This window comes from Chinchilla lanigera, unplaced genomic scaffold (assembly GCF_000276665.1).
Source record: "Chinchilla lanigera isolate Chin_1 unplaced genomic scaffold, ChiLan1.0 scaffold00001, whole genome shotgun sequence".
Taxonomy (NCBI): domain Eukaryota; kingdom Metazoa; phylum Chordata; class Mammalia; order Rodentia; family Chinchillidae; genus Chinchilla; species Chinchilla lanigera.
In genome coordinates, this window is record NW_004955402.1 from 32,164,931 (window position 1) to 32,184,221 (window position 19,291).

At 48.3% G+C, this 19,291-nt stretch overlaps 1 protein-coding gene across 6 annotated transcripts in view; it reads right to left on the reverse strand.

The window, feature by feature from the left end:
• Window positions 1-981: 981 nt before the first annotated feature.
• Window positions 982-19,291, reverse strand: part of St8sia5 (ST8 alpha-N-acetyl-neuraminide alpha-2,8-sialyltransferase 5) — a 66,772-nt gene continuing 48,462 nt past the window's right edge. For 4 of the 6 annotated variants that reach the window (XM_005372877.2, XM_013510476.1, XM_005372876.2 and 1 more), the window contains 5 exons: window positions 14,515-14,601; window positions 11,707-11,851; window positions 9,640-9,752; window positions 6,727-6,819; window positions 982-5,682 (listed from right to left, as the gene is read on the reverse strand). In XM_005372877.2, the coding sequence (XP_005372934.1) occupies window positions 5,214-5,682; window positions 6,727-6,819; window positions 9,640-9,752; window positions 11,707-11,851; window positions 14,515-14,601 (907 nt within the window). In that variant the 3' untranslated portion in view covers window positions 982-5,213. The remainder of the gene's footprint in view (window positions 5,683-6,726; window positions 6,820-9,639; window positions 9,753-11,706; window positions 11,852-14,514; window positions 14,602-19,291) is intronic. The other 2 variants (XR_259076.2, XM_013510464.1) reach the window with 2 other exon arrangements.

Below are 19,291 nucleotides of genomic sequence, written 5' to 3' on the forward strand. Positions count from 1 at the left end.
AAACAAAACCCTGGCTGCCCTCCATTGGCAATTTCCCCACAGTGTTTCTTGTTTATTAGTGGAGTCTCCCAAACTGCTGGAGCCCACTAGGAACCAGATATCTCATTACAGGAGTAAATGTGTGGCCCTGTGCCAGTGTCCGGGACACAAAGATGAACTACATACCAGGTCTCCCCTGAGGGAAAAGACAGACCTCCTACCAATGACAGAGGACCACTTAGGACACTTAGGCTGTGTGCTCAAAGGTTGCCAGTGATGGTCACAGCAGGAGCACAGAGAAAAGAGGGTCCAGCCGGGCCAGAGAGGGGAGGTAGGAAAGGCCATAACCTGACATATGTGAAAGTGGCCAGACAAGAGAAGGCACAAAGGGAGGAAAGGTGTGGAGCCATCCCAGGCATCAATTGAAGGGACAGTGCCTGGAGGGGTGGGAGGAAGCAGGCAAGAGGGTCTCAGAGAAAAGGATGGAGCCAAGTTGGGACACAGCTTGCAGGACTTGGTCAAGAGAATGGGTGGTGTGGTATAGGCAGACACTGGCCCCTCGAAAGGTACTTCAGATGGTAACTCTGAAAGCAGGAAGGTCAGGAAGGTCACTCAGAAGCGCCTGCATTAGTGCAGTGACAGAGGGGATGCAGGGAGGGCGTGAACTCAAGAGATATTTATAACTGAACTTGACTAAATTTGTTGAGCAAATAAACATAGAGGGTGAAAAGGGAAGAGATTGATCAGAGCAGAGAGAATATGTTCTGAACCTAGAGCTGGAACTGTGCTAGACAGTGTGCAACACTATTCCCTTTTTCTTTTACTTCTTTCTTTCTTTCTTTCTTTCTTTCTTTCTTTCTTTCTTTCTTTCTTTCTTTTACTTTCTTTTTTCTTCTTTCAATTGGGGATTGAACCCAGTACCTTTGCACTGAGCTACATCCCCACCCCTTTTTTATATTTTGAGACAGGGTCTCGCTAAGTTGCTAACTTGCACCACTTGGACTCAAACTTGCTCTCCTCCTGCCTCCGCCTCCCAGAGTGCTGGGGTGAGAGATCTAAGCCACCATGCCTGGCCATGCAACATTATTTAATTCAACCTTCACAACAGCTGGTGCAGTTGGAGTCCTGTCCTCATTTTTGAGATAATGAATCAGAGCCTCCACAAGCTTCGGGAGCTTCCCAAGGTCACAGAGCTGTTAAGCAATGGGAGGAGATGCTGAGTCCAAGTTGTTGTTTTAACTGCAGCAGTGGAGGGCAGACTGAGGTCTGAGCTGTGGAGCAGATGAAGATGCTCACAAGGCGCCAGTGGTCATGCCCCAGGTGCTAAGATGAAAGGGCAGCAGATGCTGGAAGCAGGCAGTAGATGGGGTTTCTGCAGGAGGCTCCCAGGAAGAGCAGAGAATCCTGAGGAAGCTTCACAGAAGAGTCACAAGGGAGCTGTAGAGAAGCATTTAGAGAGGCAGGGAAAGAACAGATTGGTTCACATAGAACAGAGACCTTCAAAAAGACCAGAGAGGACACCCCTGTCAAATGCTGCACAGCTGTTGAGGATGAGACCTGAGAATTCACCCCTGCCTTGGTAGTGACAATCTTTATGGTGCAAAACGTAGGATTTAGAACTGACTCTGCCTCCCCTTCCCCTCCTATCCCAGGCAACTGTCCCCAAGTGGGTACTTCACTGTACTGCGCACTGACGGTGCCAGTGTGTGTTTGGGGGATGCTTCATTTACCGCTACATCAACCTAAGCACCTGGAGCGCTGGGACTATGCTTCTGATCATCCCTTGTTCCCTGGCCCCTAGCACAATGCTTGGCACAAAATGAGCTCTGATCTGGACTGGGAACCAGCACTCTCCTCTCCTTTTGTTGTCAGAAAGTGTTGCCCCTGCCTCCTCCCCATACTTAGCAGAGTCCGGGGCCAGGATCCTCTCTGCTCTCTGCAGCACCGGGCAATTAATGGCAGAGTTGCCGCCACAGCATTGCTGAACCAGTCCCATAGGCTTGTCTGACCTTGAGCCACCTTCCTTCCTGCTTGGCTGAGCATCAAATCATCAGTGGTATTTTTCTGCCTTTTAAGCCTGGAGCTTGGTTTTAGCAGAAAGGAAGACATGATAGCTGTTTTGCTCATGGGGAATTGATTTCCCCTAAATAAGAATGTAACCGGCAGTCTGCACCTCACAGAGGGACAGTGACAGGGCTGCAGAGGAACATGGCAGAGGGCTTCCAGAATCAATGCCCAGATCTCTCTGAGCCTTCCAAAAAATATTTTTCCTACAAACATTGGCTATAGGAAAAAGTATGTGGCCTGAAAATCAGGCAACTGGGTGAGTCCCAGTTGAGCCTCTAGCTGGCCATGTGATCCTGAGCAACTCATGTTGCCATAATACATACCTTTTCTGGGCATCTCTTCCACCCAGAGATGTGAAGTTGGCCTCAGTTCCCCTCCAGGGCTCCTCTAAGTGGCTAGTACTGCTGCAGAGGGTAGAGCTGGGAGAGGGACCAAGAGCAGATGCTGTCTTCTGCACCCAGGACAGCTCTCTAGAGCATTTGTCCCTAGGCCAGGGCCTAGTACCACCCTATGGAGGCATCTCTGTTGGGATCCTCCTTGTTCTAGCCCTAGCAATACCAGCTGGGGAGCTAAGACTGACGTTTGGAGGTCAAGTTTTGGGGTTCTACAGACCTGAGTGCAGTGCTCTCCCTTGGCTGTCTGATCATGGACAAGTCTCTGAGTTGCCCTGAACCTCACCGCCTCACCTGTACCATGGAGCCTCCTGACCTGAGGGATCTTGTGATGCTGGGCGATGGTGCAGGAAAGTGCTCAGTGCAGGGCTGGGCACAGAACGAGAGCACAGTCAATCTTAGCTATTACAATAATAAATGGTAGCTATGGCTTTCATCCATACATCATGACTTTTAAAAATAAAGATTATAGAGACTCTGGAGATTTTTTTCTAAGCCTCTCCCTGTAGAGATGAGGAAATGGAGACCCTGAGAGAAAGAAGGAACTTGTTCTAGACCCACAGCACAATTACAGCCATATGTTAGGTATCCAACTCTCACCTGGGATGGATCTCAGTGCTCCTACAAGCGCCCTGGCTGGAACAAACTCCACCCCCAATACCCTCAGCTATGGGGATCCTGATGTCGGACTCACAAAAGCTCCTGCTCCAGCTCTGTCCACCCAAACCACACCTGTTCCCCAGAGGGCCTCTCGTAGAGGGCTCTGTCACACTCAACAGGCCCCAGGATGTGACTTGACCGGGTCTCTTCCCTAATCGATCCTATTTCCTTACATGGAATGTTTCACAGTTTCAAGAAACTGGGTTCAACTAACTGAACAGTGGCTAGTAATGTCAGTTAGCTGGAATCTTCCCCAAGAAAGCAGTTGTCATCCACTGTCCTGAGGAGTCTACCCCAGTTTCCCCTCTGTTTGGGCCTCCATGTCTCAGTGACTTCTGTTTTACAGACCAACAGACTGGGGCTCAGGGCAGCCTGGGACTCCTAGTCCAGAACAGAGCTCAAAACACTGGTGAAAGTCAGCACCCAGCACAGCCTGGGCATCAGCACCACCCACTTGCAACAAAGCTTGAAGAAGGAGGCCTGGCAGACAAAGGAGTCTGAGTGGGAGCCTGGAGGGCCACCCAGAGTTCTCCTGTCTCTCCCAGCTGGACCTGTGGCTTTGCCTGTAAAACTAGGTGTTCAGGTGGAGGTACTTGGCTCCCAGCGGTATTCTCACAGCTCCTACCTGGAGCTGCTGGCATGGCATGCAGAACTTCAGGGTGTATGTGATCTGTCTCCACCCGCAGAAGACAGAGCTAATGTCCTCATCATTATATCTCCCCAAGCTCAGCCATGGACCAGAGCAGAACAGGTTTCCCAGATGTGTTTTAGGGAAGGAGGAAGGGAAGAAGGGAGAGAGGAGGAAAGGTAGGGAGGGAGGGAGGGAGGGAGGGAGGAGGGAGAGAGAGCTGAAGTCTTCCAAGCAGTAACACTCTTCGGTTCCACAAAGCTAAGTTCAAAGACAATTCGCCAACAGTGTCTATGAGGCACAGTCACACTCAGGGTGGAAACACACAGGGGGAAACAAAGGGGAAGAATTTGATATGTGAATGACACATGGCCACTTTGCTTAGGCACAGTTGACTTCCAGAAGCCCAGCCTTAGGAGTCCCTGCATGTCAAGGTGCTAGGCGTGCACTGCAGGGTCTTGCCTTCCCAGGAGAAGCCTCAAGGATGCTGGTGTCAGAGGCCCCACTGGCTTCCGTGTGCCGAGTCCATATATGACAGCCAGCAATTTCCGACTGATGGTTCCCACTCAGGAATGATACAGCAGGATTCCGCAGTACTCAGGAACATAAAGAGGAACAGAGCTTTATAAATAACTTCTGGTTTAAAATGGAGCTGAAAATAGACAGAAGAGGAAGCAAACTGCTAAGCACTTATTGAGTGGATAACATTGGCTTGGAACCTGAAGTGCAAATGGCTGGGCTGGTTTATTTCCTTCTCGTCAAAAGATCAAAGGCAAGATAGGACCCAGAGGCACCAAGACTGTTTCTATGTTTCTCAGGAAAGGTTTGTAAGGGTGTGGCTTTCAGCTGCTGGCGTCTCAGGGAAGATGCTAACACTGGCCTTGGTTAGATGTCACCGTGGTACCTGAGGAGCTCAGTGGGGTAGCGTGACTGGGTTGACCAGCTCTTGGCTCTCTGAGCCAGTGTGTCTTCACTAGAAGGTCTGGCTGCTGGGTTGGTCTCTATGCTCTGAGATTCTAGGTAGCAACTCAAGGCTCAGTCCTCAGTATGAAACTCAGGAACCAAAGGTCTGAAGGAAATCTTGACTGTGCTCAAGTGGCCTGTCTCTTCCCTCTACTGCACTCTCCCTCGGGTCTGTCTTTGGCTGTAACAAGGCCACTACAGTTTGTGCTCTCTGGGAAGCTGGAATCAAGTGGAAATGTGCTTTATTCACTTGCAGTCCCCAGGTTCCCTGGTTCTAGGGCGTGGCCCAGCAGCATGCCCCTCGTGGACAGGTAGAGGCACAGGCTGGAGGACAAGAGGGGTAGGACCGAGCTTGAGTTTGGGCTGGCCCCATCCCTGCCTCCCTGCCCCAGGGGCCTGAGCACAGAGCTGAACTACTGAGGGGGCAACAGCCTGACTGCCAGGCCCCACCTAGAGGCTCCCAGTTCCAGCGAGAAGGAGAGGAGGAGGAGGAGAGGTTCATCCAGGCAACCCAGCCACCAGCCTCAGCAGCAGCTGCAGGTACCCGTGTGCACGCGGAGGATGCCGCGGCTGTGCAGGTGCAGGAAGTTGAAGATCTCTGAGGGCATGGCATGGAAGCCAGGACGGGGCTTGACGTTGTCATAGTAGTGATGGGTGATGTAGAGGCCCGAGGGGTTCATGGGGAAGGCCCAGAAGCCGAACAGGTGCACTTCCTCGCAGAGCTCCAGCGCCGCAGTGACCAGGATGAGGCCGGTGCTGATGCGCTTGGCGCGCACCCCCAGGCTGAGCCAGTAGCGCGACACGTTGACCAGGTACTGCGGGTGGAAGTAGTAGACGGCCTGTGGCGACTCGAAGTCGTCCAGCACGTACTTGACGCGGATGGACACGTCGGTGTTGCGCGTGTTGTAGAAGGCGGGCAGCAGCACCGATGCGTTCTCATACACCTGCAGCACGCGGTAGAAGGGCCGCCGCCACTTCTCCAGCTTGTGGAACCTGTGCAGGGCCAAGAGTGAGAAGCGGCGGTAATATCCCTGCGTCTTCACCCTGCACCCTGGGGGCTTTGTCGAAGGACGTGGGGGGCCGCGCTCCAGGTCACACTTGCCACTCCCTTCTCATGCACTTCAGCACGGTCTTTCCCAGAGGTTTTACTTTTACAGCGGCGGGAGGGCTGGGGTAGCGGGAGCGGTTGGGAAGTGGAGGTTTTCCCTAGGGCCCTAATGCCGCTCCCTAGTGCTGTTTTCCCCGAGGTCCCCAGTGAGGCGCCCAAATTGAGCTGCCTGTCCTGGCTCAGCCCTCCCTCTCAGCCTCCAGATCTGGCTCCACACCTCTTCCAGCACAGGGAACTGCCCTCTCTCTCACCCCTCTGCAAAACTCCTGCATACATGACTTTGCTGGCTCTCGTGGGATCCGATGCAATTTAACGACTCCCTCTCCACCCCTTTTGTCCCTTTCTCTCCCTTCCCTCTTTCTCTCCTCTCTCCTCTCCTCTTCCTTCCCCTCTCCTTTCCCCTTTCCTCTACACTGTCCCTCTGTACCCTTCACCTGCCCTAGGTGTGCTATGCCCAGTATCAGGTTTCAACACTCCCCTCCCTGAGACCTCCCTCGCAGACACCTGGTGGGGAGCTAGATCTTTGCACAAAGCTTCTCCTACGCCACCTAGATGCACCAGGGAGGACATGCCTGCCTTGGTCACACCCTGGAGCCTCCTACCCCATCCCTAGGTAACAGTGATCTAAACCAGGACTGTCCAGAAATAGAATGCAAGCCCCAGGTGTAATGCTGAATGTTCTAGCAAGCACACTTTGGAAATGGTGGAAATTTTATATTTTATTTAATTCAGTATATTAAAAAATACTATCATTTCAACATGTGATTAATAGTTTAAAAATCAGTGCTACATCCTTTTGCTTGTATTAAGTCTTGGAAACCTAGCATGTATTTATGCTGACAGCCAGCACAAACTCTATTCCCAGGGCCCGTGGCTGCATGTCACTATAGGCCACAGCACCATACAGCTCCAGAAAGAGGGCCACTGACCTCTCTGTGATGATGCTGGGGTTCACAGTGACCACATCTGTCTTCACCCCCACATCCACGGTGTACTTTTCAGAGATGGGGGGCAGGTTGCACCTGCAGAGGAGACAGGGAGCCCGACACAAGTGGAGTCATTCTGCAGGTGTCCATGCAGGGGCATGAGGGAGGCAGGGGTGGTGATCATTCAAGCACAGGGATACAGAGGCTGCCAGCTGGGTGGGACCCCTGTGGTCAGGTAATAAGGCAGTGTTCATTCTGCCACATGTCAGGCATGGGGACAGCAAACAGACCTGGGCCCTGGTTTTGCTAAAGTTCCAGTCATGGGGCAGACATGCTCAACCATCTGAAGCCTGTAGTTACGAGCTGCTGCAGTCCTGGGCTTCTGAAGGACAGGCTCAGGGTCTTATGTGGACAGATGCAGGGCAGCACCTCCTTAGCTGGTGGCCCAAGAAGACTTCTCTGAGGAAGCAACACTTACACTGAGGAGAAAAAGAAGCACACCAACAAGAGTTGGACCATCTAAGTGGAAGGTGTATGCAATGATGGATCTTAGAACTGCAAAACCAAGTGACAAGCAAGTCACAGAGTTTGCAAGGAGTGTGGCTGGTAGAAAGCCTCTATGGTAGGGAGAGCCATGGCCACAGAATCGTACTTTGAACCTGTGAATATGGGCCTTACAGAACAGGGCAGAAGGGATGCTGCAACTTCACTTATGGGAAGGATCTTGGGATGAGAAGATTATCCAGGACTATCCAGGTGGGTCCAGTGTAATCACAAGGGTCTTTGTAAGAGACAGTGATGTGACAATGAAGGAGAGAGAAGAAAACATATGACAACAGAATCAGAACCAGACCAGAAGAGGCCACACTGGTGGAGTTGAAGGGACCCTAGCCAAGGAATGCAGGCAGCACCCAGGGGCTGGGCAAGGAAAACCAACACTTCCCAGAGAGGCTCCATCCAGAGCCTCCAGGGTGATCACAGCCCTGCCACCACCTTAACTGTAGCCTGAGACTTCCAACCTCCAGGGCTGTGAGGCGATAAAACTTGGGTTGTTTCAAGGCACTGATTTTGTGGTAGCAGCAGGGAGCAAAATCCAAATAAGCAAAATTTAGCAATAAAGTATTCAGGGTATGGCAATATGTCATAACAGTTTTTGAAAATGAGGGAATATTAAGTATAAAATTCAGGGTTATTACCTTTGGGGGATCAGGTAGAATGAAGGAGCACTTCAGTTGGTACAATGGCTCCATACAAATATTCTGCTTCTTTTAAATAAGTAGTTGGGGTTTTTTTGGATTGTGTATATGTGCGTGTGTGTGTCTGTGTGTGTAGTCAACTATCAATTATTGAGCACCTATGACATGCAAGGAACTTTCATAGGATCATACGAGACACTGTGTTGAGCAGGCAGTGACTCCTGTGTCTTGAGTGCTCTCAGCAGCACTCAGTGAGGTTTTGCCACTGCAGCACTGCCTTGGCAAAGACAATGAGTGCAATGAAAGGGGCCCTGGTGCCACCAAAACTACCCCAAACATCTAGACACCACAGCAGGTCCCAGACAGAGAGCACCTGGGGGAAAGTTTCCTGTTCCATTCTCCAGCTGCAGCCCTGTTGTGCAATAGCGGGAGGAAGGCACTGCCAGGACCATATCTCCATCAGTGATTGTGCCTAGCCATGTGGTCCTCACATAGACTGTGACACCCCCCAAGAAAAATTGTTTTTCGTCTAAAAAATTGGAGCAATATTAAAAGGTAGTATTTTTTTTTCTAATAGAGTACATGTTCTGCATTGCTTGAAAATCTTACTCTAAATGAATATTAACTCATAAAATTCACACATACACCCCCAGGGTATGATCACCCTTACCAACCATCTCAGAAAACAGGAGAAGTGGTTAGGTCACTCACTAGCACAAGGTGCCACAGTCCCTAATTCAAACCCAGGCTGCCGGCTTCAGAGCCTATGGATATATCACTCTGATACATGCCTGCACTGAAGTTCAGGTGGACCCCAGAGACCTGGGCACCTCGCTGAAAGACCATCTTTCAAGAGGAGGCCTCCCTTGCCTCCCTTGGCAAGGCTGGGTCAGGCTCAGCCTAGAGTCAGGGAACACCATGGTGTTGGAGAACTCCTAGCCTGAAGCTGGGCTCTTTGGGTGTCCTCAGGGATATGCAGCTGACTTGACTGTCAGGGAGGTGCCTCTAACACATGCCACCTGCCCATCTGTGGTGGTAATGCTATTTCTGAGCCTTGGCTTCTTTCTCCTAGAGACAGAAGGCTTGGTTTGCATTGTCAAGGGACCCCACATAGTGGGAGCGGCCTCTCTTTTAGGACCTCCTAAACCTTCTCTACCTTTATCTCCCAGCACTATTTCTGAGTGGCCCAGGGATAGTGGATCCATGAACCATGAGATATCACAGCAGGCTCAGCCCAAGGCTCTTTGCCTTAAGCTCTTTCAACCCATTGTCCTTACCCAGGTTAAAGAGGAATATGAGGACCCCTCGAGATACAGGGGAAGCTCTACATAAGGAAAAAGAAACACAAGGACCCATCTCTAGCACAGGTAAAGCAGAGAGAAGCTAAAAGGCTGTTCTGGTTTCCAGAAGTACTTGGGAGGAGTAGAGCTCAGCAAGGGAGATGGCCACCCGAAGGAGACTACTGTTAGATCTGTTGGCCCACTTGGGCTCAGGGCCTTCAGAGCCATTTGCTCATGACATGCCTCTGTTCTGCAGATGTGGAAACTGGGCCTAAGAGTACAGCAGCTTTACCCAAAGGGTTAGGGCTGGAGAGAGGAAGGGACACCCCAAAGTGTGAGAGTGTGCAGGGCAGGGAGCAAGTATTAGGGCACAAGGAGGGGCTACATATATTGGAGGAGCGCTAGCGCAGCTGGCAGGGCAGGCTGGATGGTTCTCCTACCGGAAGACGAAGTCAGCACTATTGATCTCCCGTCCGCAGCGGCTATTCTTGAGGATGCCTCCATTGCCCACCACTGCACACTTCTTAAACTGAGATCGGTAGTAGGGCATGTCCTGAGGGATGGGAGAGGATGAGAGAGGATGTTTACAGCTGTCAGAGCCAGCACTAACCCCACACTCCTTGGGCCTTCCACCTCTGTAACCATGTCCATCTCTGTGAGCTCTTAGCCCCAAGAGACAGCCTCAGAGGGAATGTGAGAGGCAAATGGGTGTCCACTTTACAGACGCGTAGAGCAAGCAAGAGAATTGTTACTTTTAGTGGCTCCAAAGGTCTCTCCCATCTCTGATACACAGAGCCTAATGGAAAGCTTGTCTCCTAGCTTACACAGCAGCTGGGCAGCCCTCAGGACAGAGGTGTGGCCAGCACTGTGGGCTTCTGATGAGACCAACCACTAGGGAGGGCCTCATGGGGAATGAGGTGAGATCTGAAGGTGATGCTGCATCCATCTGCGGTCCCTTTTCCTAGGAGAGATAGGACAGGGGCCCAGGACAGGGAGCACGTGGATCTCACAGCCAGTGGGGGAAACTACACTGTTAGACTTTTACCAGACAAAGGAGAAAACCCAAACTCATCTTTGGAAATGCCATCAAAGACTTGCTTTGTTTTTATATGGGTGTTCCCCAAATTTCTGTAAATCAAGAATTATCTAAAAATATCAATTTCTAGGCTCCAGTCAAGAAGCATGGAATCAAAGTCTCCAGAGTGCAAACAGGAGGCCGAGAAGCAGACTTTCCTACAAACACGAATGAATACATACCTCAAGGGCAGTTTGGGAAATGTCATCCTACATCAAATGCTCTAATTTGGGGATCAGCAAATTGTAGCACATGGGCCACATCTGGCCTACCACCTGTTTGTGTATGATTCAGAACTGAGAATGTATTTTACATATTTAAATATTTTACATATTTAAAAAAATCTGTTATGGCTTATATCTAGATGTCCCTCCAAAGCTTCATGCACTCACTCATGGGTGGGGCTTTGGGGAGCAACTGGATCCTGGGTACGATACTGGATTAGTCCACTGGTGGGTTTACAGCTGACTGTGATGCTGAGAGGCGAACCCTGGTGGGAAGAGATGGGTCACTGAGTGTGGCCTGGAAAGGTGTGTATGTACCACTTCTACTCCCCTGACCCCACCGCTGCTGCTTCCTGTCTGCCACTTCACTGACTGTTTTCCCTCTACCATCCCCATCCGCCATGCTGCCCTGCCTTGGATCCAGCTGACTGTGTACTGAAACCTTTATAAACTGTGAGCTAAAATAAACCATTCCTCCTTTAACTTGTGTGTGTTGGGTATTTTTGTCCTAGCAACAAGAAAGTAACTCAGACACAATTCAAAGAAGAATATTTTGTAATATGTGAAGATTATACAAACTTCAGATTTCTGTGTTATTAGAATGTGCTCATCTTCATTTGTTTACTAATATTCATGGCTGCTTTCATGCTGGGATAACAGAGGTGAATAGTTGTGACAGTGATTATGACATATGGAGCCCATTTACTCCCTTGCATTCTCCAGAGAATACAGGTGCCCCACTGGATTTCCCTGAGCCTGGGTAGTTTGTATCCTGGCTCTCCTTGGACCCATAGGTCATGACAGGCTGTTTCACACCAGGATAACCTATGTGATACAAGTCTACCTGTCGCCAGCCTCATGCTCCAGGGTTTATAAGATCTGTCTGCTTTTGCTCCTGTGCCTACCTTAGGTGAGAAAAGATGTCAACCACACATCCAGCTATCTATACACATCCTCTGAAAGCAATATTGTAGGCAGAATTTTGACATTTTCTTGCCTAAGTCACACAACGGGTAGCCATTTGGCATTGGTTATATCCAGACAGGATCCCCAACAATGTCCAGGGGATGGTGTGCTGTGCTATGACAACTGGGCAACTAGGGCCAGGACACCACAGAGCAGTGTGTCCCATGCAGAACCACAGGAGCATTGCCATCAAGGGCTATATCACAGAGTTAGCCCACGCAGTAGCCCTGCCCAGAGCTCACCTTGGGGAACATGCGGAAGATCTCCTGGTTGATGTGGTAGATGCCGCTTGTGTCCACCTCATACTTGAGCTTCGTCCCTAGTGGTGTGTTCTTTTGGGTGGTGAAGAGGAAGGCAGGGGCATTGCAGCACCGGGACAGAGTGGACCTGCCAGGCAGGGAGACATAGGTGACACTGGGCAGAGCAAAGCCTTACAAAGAACAAAGGGGCCATATATTAGGCCTCTTCCACCCTAATTCCCACCCTCATTCCAATCCCACGCCTTGCTTTTGCTGCCTCTCCTACTTTGTAGACCTCCTGGTGGCCAGGCCTTCTGTCTCTCTTGATGTGGACCTCTTGGAACCCAAGTCAGGTTCCTGTCATGAAGCCCTTGCTGGCCCTGTCCCCACTTATTGTATCTATTTCCAGGGCTGCAGCCCAGACTGGGAGCCACATACTTCATCACCTGCTGTCTCCCTCTCAGACTTGAAGAAAAGCCTACAACGGCAGGGACTCTACCTCACCCAACCCTGCATAGGACTAGTAATATATATGTTCAGTAACCAGGTGCCCACTGATCGCAAGATTGATCAAGTTTCACTAGAGCTTCTCTCAGGACCTGATGGCACACCCCTACTTCCTGGAGATGGGTGCTTTCTTCTTCATTCATCCAGCCTGAACACAAAGCCCAGGGGAGCCTCAATGCCCATGGCAGACCCTAGACCAGATGCCTATCTTGTCTGATGGGCTCATAAAACCAAAACCCACATGGTCAGCAGAAATGTACAATTACAAGCATTCAGAAACCAATTTAGGAATAGGGGAGGTCAGAAAATAAGCTAGTGGCTTGATACTGGCTGGCTTTCTTCATAAAATGGACACTGGTTCCAAGAGAGGTTTTTTAGGAGATTCATTATATAAAGAAAAAAAATAAAAATAACTCTGTGATTTTAATCTCAAACTTGAGCTACTGAAGATTTAAGTTCTGCTGTGTTTTGTTTTGTTTTGTTTTGTTTTTAAAAAAAGCCTACGGGGGAAGGGGCTGTTGAGGCTGGCTGGGCACCTGCCAGCCAGGAAGCTTGGTTTTCTGTCTTCTCTGCAGCAGGTGCACCACCTGGCAGTGCGCCCTCCAGGGCCTGCCAGGGAGGCTCTGTGACAGGGTCAGATCTTGGCACATTTTGTCCCCCTGCTCTGGGGGCCTAAAGCTTGGCCACAGAGGGTGCTAGACTTGACCATGGGTATAAATACTGCTTCCCTCATACTGGGGGCCAAGCCCGCAAGGATGCACCTCCTCCAAAAGCAGCAGCGGTCGGCTAAGTGCTCACTGGGTGCCTTCCGCAGCGCTGGCTCCAGGCATAGTCACAGCCATGACCAGGCAGCCCTGGGGGATGGAGTCCTGCAGTGACCAGAAATGGAAGGTGAGGAGGAAATCTTAAAAACTCCCACCAAGGTCTAGGATGGAACCTGGGACAGGGTTAGCAACCTCATGACAAGAGATCTGGATTCAAATTTCTGCTCTTCCCCAACAGTTGTGGGGCTCCAGGAATTTCTCTTTCCTTTCTGAAACTCAATCTTGTCTGCTACTGGAAAGTTTAACCAGCTCCTACCCATTGAGAGAAACTGACTCTTACTAACCAAGCTTACAAGCGACCAATGTTTAAACCAGAACGCCAAAGTGTCAGTTTGTAACCAGCATGGTAAGGAAAGGTCTCTGTTACAGGACTCTTTTCCTGTCACTGAAATGCTCAGGTCTCACTCCTACACTGCAACAGTTTCTGCCAGCCTGAGTGAAGAATCTCATCACTGTTCCAGGAACTTGAAATGAGAGCAAAGGGAGGCAACTGAGTGGCCTTGAAGGTTTTTCCATTTAGAGCACAGCAAGGTCTGATGTCACCTCCCTCCCCTACACCTTAACCCACTCTATACCCCTCAGCCCTCACAGCGTCATGCTCTGGACAGTGGTATCTGATCCTTGCTATAGGTTCTTACTTAAAAATGCCCCTACCTCTAGATGTGGCCTGGAATTGCCACCAACGGGAACAAATGACTTGTAAAGAAAATATAAAGTGCTTAGTTACATTTGCTTTTCACAATCTCCTGTATAGACTTCTTTTTACGGATAGCTGATCACTACATTTAAACTTGAAAATGAATTGCTGAAATCCACCTTAAGCATAAATCACAATTAATTCCACAACATAAGGTCTATTTGCACTAAAATAATGAAATATGCCTGCAGGATTTTAGAGATGGAGGGAACCCTAAAGCTCGCCATTAATGAAAAAGAATGTTTGGATGTTGCCCATCTGCTTGTTCCCACAAGAGATCTTTACGATAACGCTCTTGCCTCGATGGGAGTTTATAATCTGTTGGTTGTGGTTACAGAGCAATCAGGAAAGAATCTACGGCAGGGCCCAGATGCCTAGTGTGGCTGTCAAAATGCAGGCACTAAGGGAAGGCATGAGGCTGCTGGGTTAAGAGCTACTGTCCACGAGCGGAAGGTGGGGACAGAGAGGCCATGGAGGATTGTGGGGAGACCTAGAGCAGATATCTTACTGTTAGAAGGCTCAGTGAACCCCAAATGTGTTCTGGAGGTGACAGCACTGCCTTGTGGGGCTGCTGCATGGCCTTTTGAGGACAGCAACTTGCAGGGACCACCTTACTCTGCTGGGGCCAGAGCCTGGCCACAGCCCAGGTTCCTCAGCTCCATTAGGGTCAGCCCAGGGCAGGTGCTACAAAGAGCTGGGCCTTACAGTATAATGAAGACCCAAAGAGGTGACAGTGGGAGACCCACACCAGGAGAAAGAATGACAGACAGAACTGATAGGTACTTGAACTGGTTGGCTTCAGAGATGTTCATTGCCCACTTGCACATCTGGAGGCTTTTCCACCTGTCGAACAGCTCCGATTGTTTCACCCTTTGGGAGGAAGAACAGAGAAAAGAGAGGGCCAGGCTTGACCAAACGTCATCATTTCTCAAAATGCTCCTTCTCTGCACTCATTTGCCAAATCCAGGCTTATTCTGTGTATTAACATTATTGTCTTATTCTCCGTCTTCTTGATGCTCTGGTATCTGGAGCCTTGTTGCTTACTGATGATAGCATTGCACAAGTCTCCTGAAAAAGTGCCTTTCATAGGAGCACTCCAGACCCACCCCTCAGCCATCTTCTCTTCAGCCAGCCCTAATTATCTCAGAGCCAGGTACCAGACAACTACCTAGGCATCAGAGTCTACCCAAATTATTCAGCCTAGCCTGTCCTAAGCTTGTCTATGCCACACATCCTGCTTTGCCTGTTCCCTCCCATGAAAACCACACTAAAGGTCCTGCCTCTGTTTCCCCTCACTCCTGGCTTCTGCCCAGTCCTGGTGTTTCCCCTAGTTCCTGTGTGGTGTGGCGTGCCTCCTGTTTCTGGGGACTTTGAGCATAAAAGTTCCTACTCACAACAGCCATTTGTGTGTGCACATCTAACCACATCTGATTCAAACAAGTCATTCTTCCTCACGTGCTGGCTCAGGCGGACTGTGCAGGTCTGTCTCTGGGAGCAAGATGCTTTTCTGGGAAAACCCCACACTGCACACAGCACATAACAGGGCTCAGGGATGTGGTGCACCCTTTTCTTGCATTCTCAAGGGCAGATCATAATTTCCCAGTGACAGGAAGAGATGAGAAACTTGAGATGTGCCCTCTTCTCTGCACAGCCATCTGCCTGGCTGTGTGTTGGTGGATTTTAAACATCTCAGCAATCTGATGTCCCCAGCTGTTCTCAGAAAAGAAAGAATCTAATCACAGAAGAGTATCCCTTTGACTAACACTGTATACAGAATTAGTTTTTAGTTATCATTTATATTTACACATTAAGCATTAGGCATTCTTACAAGTTCCAATGCTATAGGTACAGTTTTAAGAAATAGAGCAAAATATAGACACTAGATACATATTGTCTTTATGAATAAATGAATAAATGAGTGAATGAATGAACCAAACAAAGATTCAAATTCAGGAACAGGAATAGTTCCCTTTCGAATACTTCCTATCCATCCAGAGTAGCTGTCTGCCTTGTCTCTTTCACTTCTCCCTTTTCCCACCTTCAGATAAATGGTGTGCTTTAAAAACAAGCAAACCAATTCCCAGAACACTAGCTGGTGACTGTGAAATCTTTATATGCACTAACCTCTTTAGGAATTACCCCCTCCCTTCTCATGGTTTCTCTTGTCCTTTTCAGAGGTACCCAGGCTCAGAAGCCGCACATCGCACGCACTCCAAGCCCTCTCTCCCACATACATGCTTCAGTGTCTGTTATCTTTCCCTATCATTAGTTACTTATCCTCATCTCTGTGAAGAAGTTGCTTCTGGGATCTTACCCAGGCTAAATCACCATAGGTAAGGTACAGAAAACCTCAGCCTGCTCATCTCTATAGTAGAGCTATCACAATTCTTGCCACCTACTGAGAGATTATTTGCACTACAATCACTCATTTGGCTCGTGCAGTCCTCTGCGGCGGGGAATACAGGGAGATGTTAAGTGAGAAAGAAAAATCTGTACAATGACGTCTGTCCCAAAGTGTATTCTGTGGAACTCTAATTCAGTAAGAGGTCACAAGGTATTAGCTGAAACACTAATACATGAAACTGCTACAAAAATGCGCTCATATCTGGCTGAACCCAAGTTTTACAAGAGAGGGAACCTATGGCCAAACATTTCTAGGAAAGGTGAGTTAAATAAAGTTCAATGCCTTTTTAAATTGCAAAAGTTCTCAGATGGCTTAACATGTTCTCATATATTGTGGATTTACAAAAAAGGGGGTGGTATCATCTGATTATTTCCCAAAGGTACTGAATCATGAGATCCTTTATTCAGTGAACAGTTCATAAGACTAGAAGTCCACAGAAACACTGGAAATGCAAGATAGCTAGATCATACATTCCTTAAAGAATGGACCATAACTTCTCTCTCATAGTCATGTGCAGTCCTCAGCCAAGGTGCTGTGTAGCTGTTCAGGGCCATCTGACTGTGGATCATTAGGAAACTGATAGGTCTTGGGTGCTGGTGCAGAGAGAAAAAGCCCCTTAAAGGAGGATGTTCTGGATTGATCATCAGTGGGGGAACCACCAGACCCCAGGAGCCGACTGCTCCCCAAAACTGCTCTGTGTTTCTTTCCCAGGGGCCACCAAAGGGTTTAGAGGAGTGTATGAACTCCCTGCATTATGGACAAAACCCCAGGATTATTCACCTTTGTAGTATATATCTTGGAGAGAATCCAAAGCCTTCATCTGCTTCCCAAAGGGGGTCCAAGATTCCAAAAAGACAAATACCCACTTGACTACATTTTAAAAAATAAAGGTTCATTCTTCAGAGGTATATTCATGTTTAACTGGAGGTGTTAACACTTGTTCCCAAGCAGAGGAGGCCTCATCTACAGAAAAGATACATGGCTGGTGGGGGAAATCACAGAGGACTGTGACCAAGTACATGGATTTGGGAACCAGATCTTGGGTGTAAGACCTAGTTCAGACACTTCCTAACCATTAGGCAGGTTACTTAAACCTCAGAGCCTCAGGTTTCTCATTTATAAAATGGGCATAATAATAACCTCTTTGCCTCACAGATTTTTATCAATTATTAAATAAAATGACATAATAAAGGATTAGATCTGGTGCCTGATGCACAGAAAACATCTGATCAGTATAAACTATTGTTATAGTGAACCGGAACTGCCTTGACTATGCTCAAGCACAGTCCCTTGTACTTTCCACTTTTACAAAACCCATAACCTGTCCTTATTCCCATTATGTAGTACACCATGGTGCAGGGATCATGCCTGAGTTCACCACTGTAACTCCATGTTGAGGCACAGAGCAGATGTGTGGGAAATAGTTGTTGAGTACATAAAAACTAATGAATGAATCAAGAAGTCTGAGTTCAAACAAATCTTTAACTGTTTACTGAATGCCTATATATGACTAGAACTGGAAGTACAGTAGGAAACAATTCCCTGCTTGCATGAAGCTTAGGTACCAATGGTGCAGACAACTGGGAAACAAATCTAAATTGTCTTGTCTGGAAGTAGTAAGTGCTATGAAGAAAAATGAAGTAGGATACAGGGATAGGTAAGTGACTGTTTCAAGTAGTTGATCAAGGAAGGGTTTTCGGAGAAGAGAAACCTTGAAAAGAGACCTAAAATGACAGAGGAGTGAGACATGAAAATACCTGGGGAGAGTATAACAGAGAAAAGAGTGAGCGCAAAGGCCTTGGGGAAGGTAAAGACCCGAAAGGAGCCTCTCTCCTCATCTGGTGACAGGCAAGACTTTCTCCTGGAGTCCTAAGCTCCTGCAGCAGCTCTCCCCACTATGGAGCTCACAGAATATCAGAGGACAGGTGCTGATACATAGCAGCATCCTGACTTGTGCTCGGCTACCTTTCTCATCTCCCTGCAACCCACAGGACCTTAGAGCAGCACCTTATACCACCAATGCTCCAGACACCTTGTAGAAACACAGGTTGTCCAATACTCCAGGCCAAGGTACTGTGTTCAGTTGCTTACAGCAGTCCATGCCCTAATCTCTGTGCTTTGAATACCCTTGTCACACCCTAGACCAAGGTCAGGGCCTGGAAACCCAACCTTGAATCCTGGCTCCATCTCAAATGTGCAATGTGACCTAGGGCAAGTTATTTAATCTTTCTGAGACTCAGCTTCTTATCTGTATGATAGATATCGTAGATTCTGCCCTGCCAATCTCAAAGGTTGTTGGATAGATCAAATGGATGTGTAAAAATACTGTATAGACTGCTTTGAAAATACAGAAGTCAAATGAAAGGCTGACTCAAGGTTCTTCTTTCTTTTCTTCCAGGACACCACTAACACTCCAGATGAAGGATAAAAACGATGTAACCCACCAGATGAACACAGGGAAGGACAGGGCAGGGAAGGATATCTCAGTGAAAGAGAAATCTCAACAGGCTTACAGAAGGAGGAGGGCGTGACAAAAGGATAGGATGACACAGCCCAGAGGAAAATTCTCAAGGTGGGAAAGGAGGATGGCTCTGAAAATGAGAATCAGTGTGAGTTTGTAAGGACACCCAAGCTCACTCTGCCCCCAACCTACAGTCTAATATTTTAGATCCAGCAGCAGGTAGAAGGGTTGGGTGGGAGGAAGGATGAAATCAGACTATCAGCTGTCAGTTCCTTTCATGGGTATCACACCAGTAAGAGAATCAATAGCATTTTGAACAACTTCAGACACACAGCTCCTACCTACTTTAACTGCTTTAAGTTTAAGCATCTGAAGGAAATAGCCTAAGATAACCCATCTGATACAATGAATACATAGGAAAATATTGAGGGAACAAAAGAGATCTAAAAAATATTCTACTTAGTGTCCAGGGATAGCCAGAAAAAAATTATATTCTTAAAAATAAGAATAGATTGCTCTGAGAACAAAGAAAAATCTCTGGAGGAAGAGTTAATTAAAAGAGCTAGAAAATGAAGTCAAGGAAATTTACCAGAATGTAGAAGCAAAGTACAAAGAGAAAAGTTTAGATTAAAAGATATGAATGCTAGAGAAGCAATCCAGAAGATGCAGTACACAACTCTTAGATGTACTAGAAA